The sequence below is a fragment of the Denticeps clupeoides genome, chromosome 11 (genome assembly GCF_900700375.1).
Source record: "Denticeps clupeoides chromosome 11, fDenClu1.1, whole genome shotgun sequence".
NCBI lineage: Eukaryota > Metazoa > Chordata > Actinopteri > Clupeiformes > Denticipitidae > Denticeps > Denticeps clupeoides.
In genome coordinates, this window is record NC_041717.1 from 16582672 (window position 1) to 16605366 (window position 22695).

Genomic DNA, 22695 nt, shown 5'->3' on the forward strand with positions numbered 1-22695 from the left:
GTACTCTGTAATGGATTTGGGAAATAGATGAACAATGGTATATTTATAATATTAACATTTGTGCTCATGCACGTCACGTAAGATCACATTCTTTTAAGACAACTCAATAACATCACTTTTGCGTATGTTTTTGGCATCTCATTTTATAGGACAAAAGTACAACAATTAAAACTTTTGGCGAATTGATTAGAAATCAGTGCTGAACAAGTTTGGAATACAGAACATACAGTTTTTATTATTGAAAACTGTTGTTTAGAATTTTCAATTCTTTCATATTCTAGTTTTTCATTATGACATTTTCACGTTTCTTGGTACTCAAAATGTAAAGCAAATGCAACTCTCCACCGTAACCAAAACCACAGGGAATCACAAGAAAAACATACAATTACAAAAGGTTACTTATTTGATGAATCATTGCAAATTGGCTTATTTTAAAAGCCATTCTAGTATTTTTATTTTGAGCAATTCAGAATAAAGCAGAAGCCTCAAAAAGGACTCACACTCAGAATTCACACCGTAGTAAACAATATTTATTTGGCAAATACTTTTACATATACCGACACACACACAACCACACACACACACACACACAGGCTATAGTCTTTTTATTCTTACATCCACCCAGGTACTGGCGCATCCTCTTCCCTTTAAATGTCTCTCTATGTCCACTCAAATAAAATGATAAATGGTGAGTACATTCACATTTTACTTCGAATGAGGCCGATATTTACAGCCTGTCTGGAAGAACATAAGCCCAAATGAGACGCTGACTCATGCATTTTGACTAGGGTTTGGAGGGGCTGAAGAACAAACGCAAGTCACTTTATTCACACTGAGACGGTTCAGTCAGCCGGGACCATTTGAGGCAGTTACACTGAAATTATATACATCACGTACACACCCACTCACACGGACACGTAAACATGTACACCGACGCACAGTGGTTATGTACACAAGATGCGCTGCACCTAAGCATCCAGTACTGGAATCTCAGAGCTGAGCAGACAAAATAAAGAGAGAAGACAAATGCATAGCTCTGCTGAGACTGTGACAGCAAAATACAACTTTGGCACGTCATACGCCCATTCAAAAAATGTATTTTAAATGATTATCTCTGGAATATTCTCTATGATTGGCTGCTCTTCACTAGTAAACAGAACAATAAATAAATAAATAGCCTAAATATGCATACAGTTTCACCACATGGCCCGAGCACAACACACACACACACACACATTAAATAAATAAATACTCACACACATGAATAAACCTTGCCTATAGGCAACACAAAGCAGACCCATGGTTCACATCCTTTCAATGGACCCTTAATTATCATCATATATCTCTGTAAAGGAAAACCTTTTGTTTTAGAATGTCCTACATTAAATACAGAGTGTAAGAAAATATTTTTTGTTATTTAGTACATATGATATTGCTTGGCATCACTTGTCATGCTAGCTGTTAATAATTGTTAAAAATGCACACTACACAAATATATTAAATTAATGCAACCAAAGGGTGAACTGTAAGATTAAATTACAATATCAGTGTTCAGGATCCTACTAGGCATATAGAACAATGTCAAATTAATGGTCAACTTATTATTATTATTATTATTATTAGTTCTATTATTATTATAGGTCAGAAAAGTATATTGCTGATTTTAAAATAAGGTATTAATTATTCTCCAGCACACCTTTCAAGTGTGAATACTAGGATATTTAAAAAACCAGGACTGGATTTGGAGACCCCTGGAACACCATCACTAAACTAAACCAAACCACTGGCTTCTTATTGCGCGTGATGCTGTTTATGCATGTTTGGTGAGAGTTACGTTGAAACCATCAGAGTTGACAGCATTTGTATGAGTTTCCCTATTAAATAAACTGCAGCTCGGATATGGACCTCCATCCCTTTACGCTGCTACTGTATGGTGCCATCCGGGTGGGACCAACACCCCTCCCTCCCACTCAAACCAAAGTGTGGTCCTCCAAAGTCTGCAGAATGAAATCTTGCAAGCCTCCAGACTATCATGGAGAAGGACAGATTTAGTTTTCACGAATTCCGAGCCTCTTTTGACCTGTTTTTTTTTTTTTGGAGCAGGTGCCAGGAAAGCTCTCTGCATGTCTGCAGGCCCAGAGCAGGACACGCAACCCACTTCCTCTTGCCGACGGATGAGAAAACTCCAGTGACGGAGAGGCACGTTATTAAAACAAAGGCCATTCAGTGTTTCCGAGAGGAAGCAGCATGACACAAATGTATGTACAGAGAGTTGCTGCAGCACACTTCACAGAACAGGCATTCAAATTAACACACACACACACACACACACACACACACACACAAGCAGAATAAGACCAAGTAACAGCAGGACATATGATAACATGTTGACAGGTAAGGGTTAGCATAATGCTACTTTTGATATGTACACATATTATGTCCCCAAAGCAGTAATTTTATGGCCTGGGTGTCAATGGGCAGGACACTGGTGCATGAGGCTTAACTCCTTTCAGCAAGCTGGATCACTGATATCATTGCTATCTTGACTGGTGGCCCCACGGGATCCAGATGAAACAGAAAATGATTCTATGGAAACCTACAGGAAGCATGTTTTTTTTTTTTTATGTATTCTAAAGCTGTCAGGATTGTGAGGCAGGTGATGCAGATGTTCAGCTGCCGTCTGGTTGTCTCTCGGCAGCCGGTGGGACAGATGTGCAGCGTCTGGGTGGTCCAGCCTCGCTGTGTGATCTTCTGCCCACCTTGTTCCTATGCGGCCGAGGCGCAGCATGACACAGTCGGCCATGTCTGCTCATTAGGACCCTGACTGCACACCCATGCCAATCGCTTGTTAATTTGTGACATAATGGTCCTTATCCTTGCAATAATGAACACAACAATTTGCCAAAAATATACAAATATATACACATCTATACATACATGCATGCAGTATGTGCAGCATTCTGTACATCTGCATGTTGTAAGAAAATAAATCTCACCATATCTTAACATTGTGACATTTTTCATGGAGGGGGATTGATTGCTTCCTCATATCTTATCTAACACTTCTATCTATGCCTTACATAACTTCTTAGTGTGTTGAAGAAAAATCATCACCAATAAGGAGGACGTGATCCTTCATTGACCACTGCCAGTTTGATCTCGTGCATTGGGCTAAAAATGCACGTAAAACTGGTCTTCTTAACGTGAACAAAGATCAGCAGCAGCTATTGTCCGTGGCTATGGAACGCCAGCGGGTGCAGAGTTAAGCCTCGTGTCCAGTGCCGCAGCCCTCCGAAGCGGACCGGGAGGTTACATGAGCACGTTGGAGCGCGTGTCTGGCAGGCGGAGTCCCACCAGACCCCCTCCGACCAGCACCGAGGAAGCCAGGAGGATGGGGATGGCCTTGGTGATGCCCACCAGCGAGCCGAAAATCAGGTTCCCCAGCACAGCCGCCAGTTTGCACAGAGCGTTGCAGAAGCCGAAGCCAGTACATCTGCAACAGGGGGAGAACCAGAGAGTCATGACCATACGTTCCTCCTCAATCAAGTCCTAAAATATCCATTAATATAATAAAATCGTAGTAATTGTGAACATATATCACTTATTTCAGATGCACCTTCTGTCTGTGGGGTAAAGCTCCACCGTGACCACGTCCAGTGAGTTCCAGGCTGAAATGCTGAGGCCATTGTAGAGACACAGCATCCCGATCATCATGGCCTCGCTGGTCCCAAACCACAAGAAGAAGCAGCTGATCCCAGAAAGGATCATGGAGAAGCCTGCAGGTGGAATCACCCAGAAGAACTCAGAGGACTGTTGCAGTCTTCACTTACCAAGCAAATCCCCAAAAAAATCCTTCCTGAGGAAGGACACCTTACCCAGCATGGACAGGCGCCCAGTTTTATCCATGAGCAGAGCAGACACAATGTTGCCTGGTAGCACCGCCAGCGTCCCCAGGAAGTTTACAAAGTACACCCAGTAGGCACTGTAGTCGTCCTCGAAGGTGACCTGACAGCCCGTCTTGTTGTGGATGAACGTGCTATTTATGACCTCCGTCCCAATCAGTTTGGAGTCATCAATATCTGCCATTACATTCCAGTAAGTCAACCCGAACCATGAATGTGATGTGCAGAATATCTCAAAGAAGTTAGATTAAATTACACAACCCACCCGTGTTGTAGAAAAATGAGTGAATAAAGGTGCAGTTTTTGAAGAATGAACCCACAGATGTAACATCTTCAAAGTGGCAGTCACGAAAGGTAGAGTCGACGAAGGCGACAGACTTCAACTTCATATTCATAAACCTGCATAAACAGCACAACATACATCAATGTACACAACCTGTCAAACGTTTAGGGTGTTTGCACATTGTTTTTTTACGTGGTCAAAGAATCATGCATGTGCAGCAATTACAGCTTGGTAGATCTTGGGAATACTATCAGTTTGTTGGGGTAAGTGTAATAATCAATGAGGCTTTTAAAATGACAGACTTGCATTACTGGTTCAACTCAACATTAATAGTTGCTGATAATTGTTGCTCTTACATGCATGCATTACATTCATTAACTAAAGGTACATGCATTTCTTTATCTAAGCTGCAAAGGCTCATCAGTATTTTGTGTGATGTATCGAAGCATCAATAGGCAGAAGCTGACTGATTGTGAACATGTAAGCAAGTTTTCAGGTAATCAAAGTACAAGGCCTTTAGAGTTCATATTGCCTTCTTCCACTCTCCTAAATCTACTATTCCAGTTAATATTAAACAGAAGCCTTATAGCTACATAGACAGATTTATTTTATAACATTACTGTACCTGTCATTAATGAACATGCCATTTGTGTGTATTTGGTTCTCTAAGGTGAAGTTGAAAGTAAAGTCTTCTATTCGTTCATTGGTGTGGACCTTCACTTTGGATGCATATTCATAAGCCTGGAGGTGCTTGATGACATCAGGGAACCAGACAGAGAGACCATAGTACCTGTACATGAAAGTGAAAGTGACGTGATTGTCTTTGGGAAACACTGCAACACAGCACACAGTGACACAATGAAATGTGTCCTCTGCTTTTAACCATCACCCTTGGTAAACAGTGGGCAGCCATGACAGGCGCCCAGGAGCAGTGTGTGGGGACAGTACTTTGCTCAGTGGCACCTCAGTGGCAGATCGGGATTTGAACCGGCCAGCCGCAATCCTTACCAGCTAGGCCACCACTGCCCTCATTGTGCAGACATATCTGCATACAGGAAGTATTCCAACAGGAATACAGCATTTATCCATGGCGACTTACAATCAGTAGTTACAGGGACAGACCCTGTTATACACTTGGCTACTACCACTCTTATATATATATATAATACACCATCAAGTGAACACAGTCACATCTATACAAAGTGTTACCATAAGGGATAGTATGATGTTAGAGTTTTACACATACAGTATATACGTATGTAAACATGTACTTCACACGTATGTAGTATAAGACATATGTGTCTTGTGGGTGGTAGTAATCGAGTCCAGAAGACCACCAAGTCACAGGTTCAAACAACACTTACTACCATTGTGTCCCTGAGTTGTCTCCAGGGCGACTGTCCCTGTAACAACTGATTGTAAATTGCTCTGAAAGAGTCTGATAAATGCTGTACATGTATACAATAAATATGTAATTAGTAGCATTGTAAAAAAACACTTACCCAAACGACAGTGTGAACCATACAATGGCGAGCTTTACAGTGTTGTCTTTAACCGGATAGTTGAAACACTTCAGTAAGTTCAACCAAATCTGAAAAGAGATTGTAAATTCAAATACTTGTCAGAAGATGCAGCACATGTTGTTCATCACATACAATTAGGACTGTCAAGCGTTTTGCTAAAGGCGTCCAAGAAGGCGCTTCCTGTTCACTTTGATAGGGATAATGCCACTAAATTGTTGGTCCACGTTGCATGTGGGGCTGGCACCAGAAAATAATACTGAACTTTTCTTGCAGAGAGCAAGCGCCAGCCAATAAAATCCATTTATTCAAATTTCCTGAACCAATTGGTATAGCAATTCAGATGCATTTTTTGCAGGTTATGTTCTCGAGTGAGAAACAACAACTGATTGCAGCTCCTGTGCTCCCTGCATGGCAGACAGGCCCACCCTCAAGCACTGAAGTGACGTGGATTAATTTTGTTCCTGATTTTCATAATGCATGGTGATACTAATGTCTGCACAGTCTAGACTCACCCCATACAGTTCGGCCTTCACCCTGAAGATGATTTTGGAGAAGACACTGGCAGACTCTGACTCCATTTCCACCAATTCATCAAGCTGTTTGGGGATCTTGATTCTGTTCACCTAGAAGTAAAGACACATTTTATGGTCCATTCAGAGTTAACCAAACTAGACGTATAATACATAAATAAAATACTATGAATCAATGCTCATATATAAATGCCTGAAACATCACAACAGTACTGAGCTACTGTATCATATGGTGGTGGTTGTGATTTCTCTGTTTGGTCGCAAATGAATTGCTTGTTTGGTTAGTCGATTAACACAAATGGGATTCTTATTATGAATGGGAGATCTTTTTTGGGACGATATTTTTGTGGGGACTCACAGTAAAGACTTTCTCAGGCTGTCCACGAGCTCGCATGTTGGTGTCATGGATTTGTTTGAGGATCATCCAGGCCTCATCGTGCTTCCCCACCTTGAAAAGCAGGCAAGAGTCAATGGGGTTATCATTTCTTATTAAATTCAAGGAAGATGATTAGTAATCATAATGATTCCCTTTCTCTGTATACAGATTTACTAGATAAAGATGCTGATTCTAGAGATTATCTAAATAATATTACTTTTATTAAGACAGTTTCATTGTCTTAACAAAACAGTAAAAAGCATTGGACCTGTAGTGACTCCGCCTATCCTTCATGTTCTTGTTTACCTCAAGGTAAAAACGGGGGCTCTCAGGCATGAAGGTAAGAGCAACAACGGAGCAGACGCAGGGCAGGGCACACACCACCACGAAGACTCGCCACCTGTGGAACTGGTAGGCTGATCCCATGCTGAAGCTCCAGCCTGCACACAGGAACATATACACATCAGACAACCACACTCCAAATCAATAAAAAAAATTGAAAAAAAGAAAATAGCTGTACTTAACACACACCTTCAAAGACATACATTACAAATGCTTGCAGATAAATAAGAACACATTGTCTCATTCCAGAGGCTCTACAGCTCCATAATCAAGCATTAAATAGATGAATGCTTACAATGGCACTTTCATATAGAACCTTTTACATGGTTGTGCAATCATTTGATGAGATCATTGGTTGTTTGCTCTCATTGGTGAAATAGATTACACACCACACGGCTGCAGTGAGGGATGCACAATGCTATTTTTCTTGTCGTGGCTGATTCCATCAGTTCAGTCCTGGTGGCTAAACTCATTAATTTCCTCTTTTTCTTCCCACCCGAAACAAAGAAACAGCATTGTCTATGGCGAGGACTGCTGGGGGCTGCTCCACAAAATGGCAAAAAAAAAAAACACATTCTCAGATCTGCTTGGATCAGTTCCTTTTCCTCTGCTGCGAACCTGCAGGGTTCTGGAAAGGCTGCATTTTATGGCAGGTTCCCCTCAGACAGGCAATTGACTGTTTTAATTCAGCTGAGTGCTGGGATGGCGGTTTGCCACCACGTTTTAATTAAGCCGAGATGCTAAAGCATCAGTGCACGAGCTAAGAGGGGAGGTAATGGAGAGAGACACAAATGAGCTTCTCAAAGAGCATTCAGAAAAGTAACTGACACGTCATATATGAGCCCAGCTCTGATGGTGTGTCTCTGCAAAACCTCCCAACAGGGGGAGCAATGTATTAAAAATGGAACTAGTTTAAAAGACACTTGCTGGATGGGTAGAAGAGACGCTGACCGATAAGAAGCAGGAAGAACTGAAACCCAGATCTATTTATTCAAAAATTAGATTTTTGACTCACCCTTTTTGGAAATAACAATGCTTTGGAGAGTTCTCCCTAAAAGTACTTTTATGTGCTTAGATTTTCCAAGATATTGTGATAATTAATTTTATTTGCTTTCAGGCAAGGGTCAGGTCTGAATATGATATATATCAGCAATGCAGAGCCGGTGGAGAATTATCTTCTGCTGTCCTCCCATCTTAGTGAAGATGATCCTTGATGGTTTCCACCTCTTGATGGTGAAGGAAACGAACTGGCTCACACAGCAGCTAATAAGTCTATGGGACAGAAGGGCCTGAACCTGACCTCCTGGAACTAAGAAGTAGTAAGGAAGTAAGGATGACAAAGTCATGCGCTGAGAGCAGAGGAAGGAGGAGCCTATGTTGCTCTGCACGCTGCTTTCCCACAATCCATTGTGCTTCCACTTAATAGCTCCCTTTGTAATGGAATGAAGGCTTTTTGATGACTTGCCAGTGATGCCAGTTGCACATCCAATGATGCTGCATTCATCTCCAGCGGGGACTCAGATAAATCCTCAGGAGAAAAATTATTTTGTTATTAATCCAGTCCCATAAACTGGACACACTGATGTTTATATGCAGAGTGGGGAGCCATCATGTGACCTCCTACTCTCGCCTGGGGAGCAATTGTGTTTTAAGACGTAGATGGCAGTGGGGTATGGACATCAGGGGTCGGAGTTGCCGCGAAACGGGATTTCAGACAGAAGCTCTGATGGCAGCTTGGGATGCTGGGATTAACTGACGAGCTCAGGGGAAACATGGAAACTGAGGCCTTTTCATTACCGCACTGTTGCCGCCGCAGTGTTAAATGAGCCCGGTGGGAGGATAATGTGAACTCCAGAATCCATCCGTCTGGTCTAGCTTATGTTACAACTGAAGCGCAAAGTCATTCTAAATTGAAGCAATTTATTTAGATGGTTATAACAATAACCATAATAACATAGCACAGTTTTGAGCTTTGTCTACCACTGGCAGGAGATGGGTAAAAATATATTTCATTGGTAGTGGCGGGTTTAGACCCGGGCACAGAAATGGTGTAAAATGATTCATTGCTGTTATGGTTGGAAAAATAAAGGGTGGTGGGATGACAACTGGAGAAAGTGGGAGTTGGTTCTGCCATCAGTCCTTCATTCGCTGGCCACAACTCCTTATTGTGAAATCGATACACACCTGTCCCCAGGTCCCGCAGCCCCAAGAGGGCAAATGACAGCCATAAATGAGCTACCACTCAAAGAGCCGCCGAGCAGATTCAGCATGTTGTAAGGACATTCTTTTTTGAAAATGAACAATAATCAAAGATGCAGGGAGAAATTCTGACATTTGTCTATTTGTATGTGTATGTGTGTATATGTACACAGTGTGTTTACAGTATTTATGTGTGTGGAAAAGCATATTCTATTTTATATATTCTATTATATATTTATTATATATCTCTGTGTCCATCTACCAATTTTACGTATGGGTAGGTAGGAACATTTTTGTGTGTTCATTGTGAATGCATTAGTGTGTCGGTGTGCAGGAATATATAAATGTATGTATATATGTGTGTGTGTGTGTGTGTGTGTGTGTGTGTGTGTGTGGCTGTTTGCATGCATGTGAAGTCCCAGCCACAGTAAATTGGAAATCTCGGTGGCAGCCACTCATCAGCAGGAGGAGGGGTGGGTTTGTCGGAGCGTGAGCGTGCTGTGGAACTCACTCCTCCTTTTGTTGCAGCCCTGATTGTTTCCTATCGATTTCACAGCTGCAGCAAAGCATCCATGATTCAGATAGCGAGAGTCCGCCCGCTCATAAATCACTCGACCTGGCTTTGTGTCATAACCACAGAAAGAGGGAGAGAGAGAGCAACCCACCGATTCCACGGTGGCATTACGGTAAATCCCGTTAACATCCATTACAAGCAGCACGTCTTCCCCCCTCCACTCCACCCTTTATTGATGAGTGCGGCTCATTCCTGGTGATGAGGTGTCATAAATCACTGAGTCCCGTCTCCCAGCGGCACGCCTTCATCCTTTAAATATCCCTGCATTAATCACTTAACCCCACTCAGAGCACCGGCACAGGACGGCTCCCTGCAGACCAGCACAAGTGGCACCTTGACCAGGACTGGGACATGGCAGCATTTTTCACTTTCCCTCCTGCTATAATCTCTGCTGGCTGTGGATATTAAATGCGTGCATTAAATTCAGTGACTAAAATGTCACTGAATGTTAAAACTGCTCCAAAAGATGCATTTTACTAATGCATACAATACAGGCCAAAAGTTTGGACACACCTTCTCATTCAATGTGTTTTCTTTATATTCATGACCATGTACATTGATTCTCACTGAAGGCATCAAAACTATGAATGAACACATGTGGAGTTATGTACTTAACAAAAAGTGGAGACCTGGACTCCACAGTCACCGGACCTGAACCCAGTCGAGATGGTTTGGGGTGAGCTGGACCGCAGAGTGAAGGCAAAGGGGCCAACAAGTGCAAGAACTCCTTCAAGACTGTTGGAGAACCATTTCAGGTGACGACCTCTTGAAGCTCATTGAGAGAATGCCAAGATTGTGCAAAGCAGTAATCAGAGCAAAGGGCAGCTATTTTGAAGACACTAGAATATAAAACAAGTTTTCAGTTATTTCACCTTTTTTAGTTAAGTACATAACTCCACATGTGTTCATTCATAGTTTTGATGCCTTCAGTGAGAATCTACCAACGTAAATGGTCATGAAAATAAAGAAAACACATTGAATCAGAAGGTGTGTCCAAACTTTTGGCCTGCACTGCTCATTCACAGCTGTGCAACTTCACCAGGTGTGTGTGGCTGCAGCCAGTGTAGAAGGTGTGTACATCTGCAGAATCAGTTTATGTGTTTATACTGACCGTAGTGAGGGATGATGGCCCACGCCATCGCTGAGGCATAGATCTCCCCGATCATCCAGAACATACAGAGCCAACTCAGGTGCTCCCCTCGCTTCTCTCGAGCCAGTGTCTCCGCAAAGTAGGAGAAGACAATGGGCACTGCCCCTCCAATCCTGTAGGGGGCAACAAAGGGGCACATTTACATTTACGCCCTTATCCAGAGCGACTTACAATCGGTACAGGGACAGTCCCCCCCTGGAGCAACTTAGGGTTAAGTGTCTTGCTCAGGGACACAATGGTAGTAAGTGGGGTTTGAACCTGGGTCTTCTGGTCCATAGGCGAGTGTGTTACCCACTAGGCTACTACCACCCAACCTTAGCTACACAGTAACGTTTGTTTAAAATTGATGGGTCCTTTTTCCTTTTTATTCCCACAGATTTCTGAAGAAAGTGTACAGAATTTGGTTTTCTTGATAAAAATGCGTCCCCCACTTTTTTGATGGACTCGAGTTAATGAATCACCTTCACGGCACAGCTGTCCCTGGAGCTGGCATTAGAAAAAAAAACGAGACCTGTGAGTCTGAACCTATGGACGGAAGGCAAGCATTCACACGGGCCAGCAACACCAATATCTTCATTCCAGCAACTAGTTATTTAATTAGCATCCCAGAGGCACCATCGCACAGCGGGAGTGAAGCGAACAGCACTGCAGTGGCTATTGATCGGACCCGATGTAATGCACTGTCTGTCCAAGGGTAAAAAAAAAAAAGTCTATTATGTTGGGCGGAAGGCAGACATTTTCGTGATAGAGAAGGGGCCGTGTGTCATTCATCAAAGCCGACTCCTGACACCAGCCGCTGTGGGTGTTGGGGGAGAATCTGAGCACCGGTTGGGGAACTTTTATTAAACGCCGGTTCACTTATCACATTTACAACATCCTGTAATGCTTTTTGTGGGATCCACTTTCATTCACAGGACGGTTAAGAACAGCTGCGTCTGAAAGATGAAGCTGCACAATTACTCAGGAGCTTATAGAGAATGCAGATCCTTAGAACCCACTGTGGGAACTATTCCTGATAACTCCCAGTAAACATAAGGTAGTCCAGACAAAAAATTACAGTCGTGACAGTGTCCCGACTTCTAAACAGCGAAACAATGGTCTTACGTTTAACTGACTGAGGTTGAAACATGGCCATTGTTACATTTACATTTACATTTACGGCATTTACCAGACGCCCTTATCCAGAGCGACTTACAATCAGTAGTTACAGGGACAGTCCCCCCCTGGAGCAACTTAGGGTTAAGTGACTTGCTCAGGGACACAATGGTAGTAAGTGGAATTTGAACCCGGGTCTTCTGGTTCATAGGCGAGTGTGTTACCCACTAGGCTACTACCGCCCTTACAATCTTGCATCCTTATTCACATTCTTCTTCTCTGATGTTTCTGCTTTGAATTTTTCCTGCCTTAACAAACCAACAATTGCCACAGCGTACCTGTGGAATCAACAAAGCCTATACAGTCCAATAGGTGTCTTGTAGTCAGTGTATTTGTAATTTTCAAATATATTAGCTCCATGTCGCAGGATAAATGGCCCATAATGTCCCAGAAATGTAGATGGAAAAGTATTTATGAGACCTGCTGACTCACCCGAAGCCGGCAACCATGCGGCAGAAGAGGAAGAGTCCGTATCCCTGCACAAAGGAGGACAGGAAGGCGAAGAAGCCGTTCAAGGACATGCATATGAGCAGGCACTGCCGGCGGCCAACTTTATCTGCCATGCCACCCCAGAAGAACGCCCCCACCATCATGCCAAGGTAGACTATGCTGCCTGCAGGAGTAAAGGAAAGAGAAAAAATCATATTCATTCTCTACATTTCGGAGCAATTGTCAGAGCTAATAAAAAAAGAATCAGATCAGAATTTACATGTATTTAGCGGAGGAGGCATTGATTTTCTCTGCGTTCTAAGCAGTGTCTTAAATGCTGGAATCTATTGGCTTTAGCTGAAGTCCTGACAACTTCATGGTTGATTCATTAGAATTTGGAAGTCCTTCACAGATGCATCTCAAAGTCATGGAAAGATTTTTTAACACAGAACAGTTCAAGTCTCCATTGCCATCAAAGCACTGTTTCGATATCTAGGATCCTTCCAAGTCCATCCTTCAGAGGATGGAATACCTAAACACTCTCCAAACCTGTTCCAAGACATGTTCTTCAAATTGGTCTTTCCAAGATTCTGAAAAGTCCTATAGACTTTTAAAGAACAGTTTACATGCCATTCTTGGCATTTATCGGACACCATTATCCAGAGCTACTTACAATCAGTAGTTACAGGGACAGTCCCCATGGAGACACTCGGGGTTAAATATCTCACAATGGTAGTAAGTTGGGTTTAAACTGGTATGTAAGCACAGAGGAGCTGCACAATGAGGAATTCGGTTCTCTCTCAAGTAGCAAGATGGCTTCAGCAGGTCTGTGTGTGTGTTGGCTACACTTTCTTGTGTAACTTATAGTCAGGAGGGGGTTTAAATCGTCCACAAAGGCATCTTAAAATGAACTACATGCCAACAAAAAGGGCTGAGTGGGTGGCTGGTTTCTCTTTTCATGTCTGCTTAATTCTTAAAACCCAGAAGACATAATTGATGCGACATCAGCAAACACTCCCCAAGCACTTTGTATATTACAGCACAGCCATACACTCAGTCTATCAGAGTAACTAATGTTTGGAACTGCATGCTTCATCTGCATCAGACTGGGCACGTTTTTGACAGCGATGGTGACAGGTCTCTCAGCGTGAACGTGCAGTCCCTCAGGTCCAATCCAGGGTGTTGTCAGAAACAATGATTTCTCACCCTTTCAGTGTGGACTTTCATTTCGTTAATCAGATTCTTACAGCACTGCGCTGTACAAACCAAGGGAGGTGCAGTCATCTTTTTAAAAAAAAAAGCACTTCCACTGCAGGAGGAAAACTGAGCTTCTAAGCATAAGCATCGGCCCATTTTGACCATTCACCATCTCCACGAGGACTGTACAGTTTTTAACTGCTGAAGAGAGATGGTGGCCAGAGAAGACTGATGACGACATCCTGCCTGATTTAATCAGGGGACCTTGACCACATGCTCTGCTGTCCCTGGGCTGATGCGGCATGACAATGAGCGTGGATGGGAGGTGTTAAAGCATCATAGCTTAAACCAGTGGATCAGTGGTGGCCTAGCGGTTAAGGAAGGTTGCCGTTTCGAATCCCAATCCACCAAGGTGCCACCGAGGTGCCACTGAGCAAAGCACCGTCCCCACACACCGATCCTTGGACACCTGTCATGGCTGCCCACTGCTAACTAAGGGTGATGGTTAAAAGCAGAGGACACATTTCACTGTGTGCACCATGTGCTGTGCTGCTGTGTATCACAATGACAATCACTTCACTTTAACCAGCTGAAACGTTGACCTATTGGAATGCTCAGGTCCATAAATGCCACAGAGGGCTAAAAAGATGGATGAAGGTGTTAGCAGAAGGACTGATGCAGTCATGCCTTTGGTTATGTGTGAAGTTTGGGGCTGGATGCACGTGGCATTTCAACAAACACGTCCCATTCAGACTACTTCAACATAAGGGTGACGATGACTGAGGTTAAGGGTTTTTAATAGACTCACCCCCGATCTCCTCATGGTCTGGCTGCTTTTTCTCCACCCCTGATATTACTGATGATGAGGGGGGGGCTCACGAGGGTCGCGGTTTACGTATTTCCATCATTCTTATTTCTCCCTGTGCTGTCGGATTGTGTGAGGACACCCCAGAGAACAGCGGAAACGCTGAGTTTCCTTTCTGATTTCACGCCCTGATGCTCCTTTGTCTTTTTTTTCCCCCTGACTGGAGAGCTACATAACAGCGTGCAGTGCCTGAGCACACTCGGATACGCACACAGCTCCGGTGAGCACGCTCATAAATACACACTATCCCTGTGCTAACTGGTGAGCTGGTTTTTATCTCTAATTAAGGCAGTGGGTATACTGCTGCACACACACACACACACACACACACACACACACAGGGCTGCCGGAGTCTCTGCAGTGCTGAATTTCCTAGCTGCTGATATGCATGGGTTACCAGCTGCATCCCAGTTTGCAGAGAAAGTGGGCGGGATGAAGGGAGATAAGGTCTTAAGAAAGAAAGAAAGAGCTCTGTGTCTTTCACCATATGATTAACTGAGAAATTATACAACAACATTAAACATGAGAGGGCAGAGGAGAACAAAGAGACTGCAAGATAACACTCTAAAAGTCCACAGTTGTGCACATGCTGATTTTTATAGTATAGTAGTGTCAGCTACTTTTGGCTTTCTTGCAGTGATCCCTGTCTGACTTCCAGCGCTTGTTGTTCTGCATGTCTTTTCCGCCTCTGTCTCCTCCCACATTCCCATGGAATCCTGTTATCGCCCTAATTCAATTCCTCTGATTCGATCAGCCTTTCAATCATGCTGCACAATGAAATTCAAATCCTGCTTGTTCTATAATTCTGTTCCTGTGTCCTTTGACATTTAGGATCAGAGTGGAAAACACTGAACATGTCCTGTTAATTTATGGCATATTGGCCATAATGGCATAAATGGACATAAATGAATATTTTTTTAATTATAGTTATAAAAGTTATGAAAACGACTTCCATCAAACGACTTCCTTAAAACATATCAAGGAAAAGAAAATTCTTTATTGTTTCATCACCAGGCCTATGGTTTTAAGCCAAACGAGAGCCGCAGCAAATGAGAGGTTCTCTGAGATAAATGAGAAAACCTGCTGGATCACCGGGAATCCTGTCAGCCCCCCCCCGAAGACACCATGTTTCTCCTGAAGATGTTTCCATTTGAAGGCCACAGTAGGAAAATCCTCTCAGATCAATGGCGTGAAAGAGCTGCCTCAGCAGTGGGACACGTGCGGCTGCGCTTTAAAAGCCAGGACAGAGGAAGGACAAAAAAGGCAGACGAAGGATGAAAGAGGCGAAACAGAGCGTGGTGAAGTGTGACACACAATGCCCTATAGGCTCCTCAGGAACAGAGAGGTGGGTGGGAAAAAGAGGGAGCGGGACCAGCAACAGTGATGGATTAATCTATCGCCAGATCTGTAATGGGTAATAAATGCACTCAAATGCAATTATATACAATCATTTGATTTAATGGTTCGAGGAACAAGAATGGGTGGCTACTGGCAGACCCCATGTTCTCATTACTTTGCAGAGGTGTGTTTTTTAAAGGTCCCATGACATGAAAAATTCACTTTGTGAGATAATATGAATAATACAACTTCCCCCAGCCTGTTTATGGTCCTGCAGTGGCCAGATATGGCGATGTGTATAAAGCGTGCTTTGGTCATTCTGCTTCGCCATTCATAGAGCGGCAGTTCAGTCGGTCGGATCTGGAATTTGTCCCCTTATGTTGACATAAGTAGCTCCACGGACTGTCATGGCTTACAAACATGCAAAGCATTGCAGTTTCTCTGTGATTGGATGTAAAAATGAGCACAAATGCATTTTTTTAGTTCCGTGACGTGAGACTCAGTGGGTTAATTAAATCTTTGCTGGAAAAATGCCTACACGACTTCCTGTCTGTGCCAAACATTGTGGTTGGTGAATGGTGTTAATGACGTCATTTCGGTGAATGTCCGCTCACTTCTATAGGCCGCTCTCCTCCTCCTCCCGCCTCTCTCGTCCTCATTATAATTTAAAGGTACAGACACCGAAACAGCACGTACTGGGGAAATCTCATTGTGGGACTGGATCGAAGTGGCTTTAATTCTGTACCACGGCTGAATTTCGCTAAGAGACATCAGATACAGTATTAGGGGACCAATAAGACCTTTAAGGACATGCCGCTGCATGCTGGTTAGCATGTTAACTTCACTCTCTCACTCAGCATCTATGACCGCTTATGCCGGGACATTGGGCAGAGAGCAGGGACTCACCTGGGGCGGTACACCAACCCACTGCAGGGTGCACACGCCCCTTTCCTCACACGTTTGACATGACATGACATTTATTCACATTCATTTTTTAATAGCAGATGGATTTAAACAAAATATCCTGATCCAGATCAGTATCCTCATCCATTCTTAGAAATTCGATTCTAAAACACCGTCATGGAATTTATAGATTGAAGGCCTTACCTAGCCAACCGGACCTGGAGTCCGGCACACACATGTCCGTCTCAGCGCTGGGCAGAACAAACCCCACCACGAACACCTCCACCCCGTCAGACATGAGCGCCATGCCCAGGGTGAGGAACAGCTGCCACTGGAAGCGTCCGTGGCCACACTCCTGGATGATCAGCTCATACTGCTGCGCCAGCTCCTCCTCGTCCGCCTGCCTCTCGTTCTCCAGCTCCCGGCGGTCCTTCAACCGGTCCGGCACAGGTTGACCAATGGCTACCTGCCCGTCACGTTGGTGTCCATCAGAGGGGATGCCCTGGTACTCGCCCTCGTAGATCTCGTCCTCATCGTCGTGGCCCTCCGTGGCGTCGCTGGAGCCCTCCTCGTCGTTGGCGGGCTGCTGGGTCACGTAGTTGCTGCGGTTGTAGAAGTCCTCGTCCTCGTCCTGCTCGTCTTGGAAGCGGTGGTAGGAGCGCTGGGCGTACTCATCCGACGCCCGGTCCACCGCCTTGTTGACCTTTTTGACTGTGTGCCGCTTGGCCTCCTTGGCCAGGTCCTTGGCCCCTCGAATCAGGGAAGTCCTGTTGCTGTCTGGTTCGTCCATGTTCTGCCCACGGCTGGGGAGGGGATGCTCAGGGAGGTGCAGAGACGCAGCGGGGAGACACCAGGCGGACTGTAGTTAGCGCTCAAGCCTCTCAACTCCCACTGCAGCAATCATCCATAACCCTGGGGAAGACAGAGGGAGAGGGCGGGGCTCAGATGTGTGTGTCTGGAACAGAGGCAGGTTAAGGACCAGGACGGGGGGATGATGTGTGTGTGGATGTGTGTGTGAAACACTGAACACTGGAACCAAACGCGGATTTATTTTAACAATTTGAGTAAGTCGCTTGAAATCACGTTTCCTCCCTTGTTTTAATGCGCTTTTAAAACAGCGACCCTGTCAGCGGCCCTTGCCGATGTCGTTATTCGCCACCCCTGTCTTCATTTCAATGAATTCATTTTAAATGAAATCCATCCTGGCCCCCCTGGAAAGTTCAGACTAAATCCGATCTGAGAACGAGAGCAGGGGTCGCCTAATAAGCAATCCTCCACATTAAATTCACTTCCTTTTATACAATAAAATAAGTGAAGTGAAAGGGAAGTGATTTTCACATGTGATACACAGCAGCACAGCCAGTGAAATTTGTCCTCTGCATTTAACCCATCACCCTGAGTGAGCAGTGGGCTGCCATGGCGCCCGGGGAGCAGTGTGTGGGGACGGTGCTTTGCTCAGTGGCACCTCAGTGGCACCTTGGCGGGTCAGGATTTGAACCGGCAATCTTCTGATTACAGGGCCGCTTCCTTAACCACTGCCTCAGAGCGTCAACATGAGAAACATGCCCCATTGTTGTTGTTTTTTTGTCTTTTTTACAATAACTCAAATGTTAATATTATTCATGAAAAATGTGAGGGGAGAGTGCAGATTTCCCTAAATTTAGAAACTCCCACCAAAAGAATTTTAAACACACATGATACATTATTCATACATTTTGTGGTACTGAATCTAATCAAACTTCTCAAATGAAAAATGGATCTCACCAGCAATGTGAGCGATTTCTTTATATGTGTTAAGTGGCTTCTGACGGACAGCAGTGATGATGTCACTGGTGCTGATGTCACCGTGTCCTCTTGTCTCTCCCCGTCTCCGGGGTGTCCAAGGCAGGTCTAATGAAGGCTGAAGGCCTGTCGGGAAGACTCTCCGCCAACCACTCTGCTTAGAAATTACCCAAGGTGACTCAGTTTGTATCTGTCTCAAATATTGAATATTATGCAAATAACTTTCAAGCGAGGACTTCACATTTTGCACGTGGCTCAATAAAGGATTATACTTGTGAGACAGTTCTATCCATGTGTTCTGATCAAATAAACTGGAACTGGCCGTCAGGCCTTGTCCACATGATGCCTGCCGGGAGAAACTGCAGCAGCAGGTCATGCACGTTGCGCCAGTGCGTTAGCTGAGATCAACGGCATTAAAGGGAGTGAACCACTTGGCCGATAGAAATTGATCATGGCAACGATCATAAATTCAATGAATTGTCATTATGTGCTTTCCTAATTAAATACATTTTTTTGTGTGAAGTAGCATTTACTTTAATTATTATTTAATATGATTTGAACATTTTCAGTATACCTGATGCAGAAATGCGTTCGTGAGCAGACTTGCTACTACCCGGGGGTCTCAGACTCCAGAAGGTTCTCGTCATGTCGGATGTGACAGGGGGGTCGGCTGAGTGTATTTCCTCCCTGTTTTGGTTCATTTTGACATGCTGGTGACCCCTCTTTAACCCTCCCCCAGACATTCATGCGCCAAAACCGTCAAAGTGAATGTATCAGGTCCATTTTACAGTCCTAAAATATGTCAAATTAAATATGGAATATTAACATTCATTAATAAGATTTATGAATTTAAATGAACCAAACTATTGATATTGCATAAGTACAATTGTGGTGTGTTGTTAGAGCGCTACATGCTACATACATGTACATAATTGACTCTCAGTGACATCAGTGAGCCGCCAAGCCCCCTGAATGGCAGAGACCAAGCTCGGTTTGGAGGGCCCGTTTGTTTCATTAGTGTCAGACAGCGCAGATCAGTCCAGTCCAATCTCCTAATGGGCAGAGCTGGACGTAATCAAATCAGAGCTAAAAGCGCGCAGGCTCATCTCGGAGAGAGCGCCCGGGACGTCTTGTGTTAAGAGATTTCATCAGCCTCTGATGCCATTACCCAGGCAGGGAGGCGGAGAGAAGACATGGCATGTTTCAAGATCGAACCCGCCCTTTGCCTCCATGCTTGCAAGAAGGACGTCATTAGAAGAGCGTCATGAAGACGGCCGCATGCCAGTTTCTCCGGTTTTACTGTCACCATTTATGGGGTTACGTGTTTGCTCTCTTCCCGATCTGAGCAGGCTGCGGAAAGCTGAAGCCAAAAGATCAGTGAAAAAGAACCGGAAACCGGTTCTGGAAGGTTCTGAACCCACATTCGATCTGCTGCGGCGCGGGTCTCGCTGGCCGAGCCGACCCTCGTGCGCCACGCGTGTGCATAATGCGTCTGTGGAGGCGGGAGGGTGAGTGGTTGAGCTGGCCGGCATTGAAGCTGTCAGTGCGCATCAGGCCTCGGCCGGCTGCCCTGCCCTCGCCTGGCCCGCAGGTAATTCAATAAAGAATTTTCTTCAATGGGCAGTGAGAGAGCGGCAGGACCGGAGCTTCCTGCACCCACACTCACACACACACACACACACACACACACACACACAAAGTGCTGCAGGGCCTCTCACACGAACAATGAGAGCTGGTCTGTTCTCAGCACCCGACATATGTTCACCCAGCCGTGCCAGAGAGCACCGCAGAGAGAACGGCAGACTGAGCGGAACCATCAGGTGCATCCAACACCACAGCTACGATGCGCACAAAGATCTACACTTTACGAATCCTGCAGAACGGGATCCCCAAAAAAAAGGAAAAGCACATGAGAAATCATCCTTTAAAGTACCGGAAGCGGACGGTGACTCATTCCTCCGGTACAAGATTTACGTCGGTATTGTCCCTTTGCTTTAAGTCCTCTGATGGCTAATGAGCGTGACTCATATGCAGGTTGCCGCTTCCCAGTCACCGCAGTCTGCAGCCGGACGGTACAACCTTCACTCCTCCGCCGAAATAAGAACAGATTTTTAAAAATGATTTCTGATGGACCACACGGAATGTTTTCACCCTCGGAATAAGCGTGGAGTCACAGGCTCTAAGCTCCTCTTTCTAGAACACGTTGTGCTTGTATCAGTGTAAAAGTTGACCACTGGGCTATTAAAAATATATCAGTTCTTTTGCAGCGGTTATGAAAATGAACTATACCACCCACTAAACCAGGGATTTGCAATATGCAATTTGCAAAAATGTGAGCTGAAATGCATTGAAGCTGGGAGTTTTATGTAGGAGCGTGCACGGGGCATGAATGCAGAACGTCCGTGCCGAAATGTCACATACATGCGGGCCCAGAACCATGAATAGAACCACAGAAAAGAATGGTGCTTTTCTCTCCAGGTGACCTGTGGGCCGACTGCAGAGCCACCACTGCCCCAGGGCTGATGGAGTCACATTTACCGCTGTCAGAGCTCATTAAATAAAGCAGAAATGAAATAAAATCTCATCGCGAATGAAAAACTGGAACCAAATTGTCCGCGACACTTTCGTGTGTTTCAGCATATGCTGAAAGACATTTCTGGAGTTGGCTGTGACACTAAAGCACAAAGCAAACAGTAAAAACCATAAGAAACCAGTTCAGTGCTGCTCTTCTGCACGCCTGCAGGAAAAAGGCTTCGGTGTGAAACAAGCCGCTGAAAAGTGGGTGGGAGTGGAGGAAGGATGTTTCTTACCGTTTAAGGTGCCCTGCCGACTGGAAAAGCCATTGGAGGAGAAGCGACACCGGTGTGTAGTTGCGCTCGAGCCGGGAGCTGAGGTAGATGCTGCTGGTGCAGCTGAGTCTCTGCAGTGAGGGAGAGAGAGAGGAGGAGGAGGGAGAGGGGGGAGAGAGAGAGAGAGAGAGAGAGAGAGAGAGGCCTGTGCTGCTCCTCACGCGCAGCTTCTCAATGCTTTAATGGATAAAGCATGACTACAGCAATGCAAACAGGGTAGAAAGGACGGAGGCTAATTAGTTATTGACAATGTGGGCGTGGTTCAATAGAATGCTAATTTCGGAAATAAAATGCAAGAGCTCAACTCACAAACACCCAATATTAGAGCAACTGTAATTCAACACTGTACATGATGCAGCTTTTTTTCTCTCTCGTTTTTTAATGTTATATCTCTCAATGCAATTTATGTAATTGTTTCAATAATTATGTAACTGGAGACAAGTAGTCAAGGCTCCGCAGATTGGCGAAGAGAAGTGAGCGCTGCTCTGGATCTGTCAAAAAAGCTGCACTTTTTTTTTCCGAGGTGAAAAATGGTCCGTGAAATGAAGTGAAAAACCCCTGGGTTTGCATGCGAATAAAAGGAAAGGTGTGAGCCACCAAATATTATTTTCAATTATAAAATTTTGGGATGAATAAAGGAATAAAAGCAGTCACTGAACATGTTATGCCTGTTGTGCTTATTATTAAGTGTGATTTAATGCTAATGATGCTAATGTATCTTGTAAGATAATTCCTGAACCCTCCACAGATCTCTGGACTGTGAGGAGTCGAATTCGCCACTGGTGCCGAATTCCAGGCTTTATTTAAGGTTATTAAGGGTCCCATTAATAAAGTGTGGGCAAAATGATGATTGGTAGTGACTTGCAGGGCAGGGCCTGTTCACGTTTTAGAGCGCTAGAGTTTTTTTTTTTCTCTTTGGGTTCCTTATGTTCTCTCGGTAATAATGACCCTCCACCAGCACATGTGTACGCCAAAACCCGAAATGCACAAAGGCACACAAGAACCCATAAGGCAGCAGCCACGCCCTTTTCATCCTCTAAATGTGATGATTCACGGAACGGGCGACCCCTGGCAAGGGAGCCACATTTTACGGCAGAAATGATGGAGGGCAAAGAGGCACTTATCTTAATGAGTGGCCGCGGCACAGTGTTCTCCCCTATTTCATTTGCAGTGGCTCCGCCCTTTCAGCCTGATCCAAATGTACTGATTACCAGTGGTGAAATATATGCTCTGTATAAACACATGATCTTACAGCTTTTATAGGTGCCATGAAAAACACCAAACTGCTTGGGGAACTG

General features: G+C 44.6%; 1 protein-coding gene across 2 annotated transcripts; it reads right to left on the bottom strand.

The window, feature by feature from the left end:
- Positions 1 to 306: 306 nt before the first annotated feature.
- On the bottom strand, positions 307 to 21472 carry sv2ca (synaptic vesicle glycoprotein 2Ca). Of its 2 annotated transcripts, none has more exons than XM_028995759.1 (13): positions 21359 to 21472; positions 16971 to 17678; positions 12467 to 12647; positions 10841 to 10992; positions 6921 to 7054; positions 6597 to 6686; positions 6221 to 6331; positions 5688 to 5776; positions 4811 to 4975; positions 4168 to 4301; positions 3876 to 4079; positions 3617 to 3776; positions 307 to 3493 (listed from the first exon to the last, which is right to left on the bottom strand). In XM_028995759.1, exons 2-13 carry the CDS (start codon positions 17554 to 17556, stop codon positions 3310 to 3312), a joined length of 2190 nt encoding a protein of 729 aa, XP_028851592.1. In that variant the 5' UTR covers positions 17557 to 17678; positions 21359 to 21472; the 3' UTR covers positions 307 to 3309. The 2 variants fall into 2 exon arrangements, with proteins under 2 accessions (XP_028851592.1, XP_028851593.1); XM_028995760.1 differs by lacking the exon at positions 21359 to 21472 and adding an exon at positions 18531 to 18661 and having other exon boundaries at positions 3310 to 3493.
- Between the last annotated feature and the right edge of the window lie 1223 nt (positions 21473 to 22695).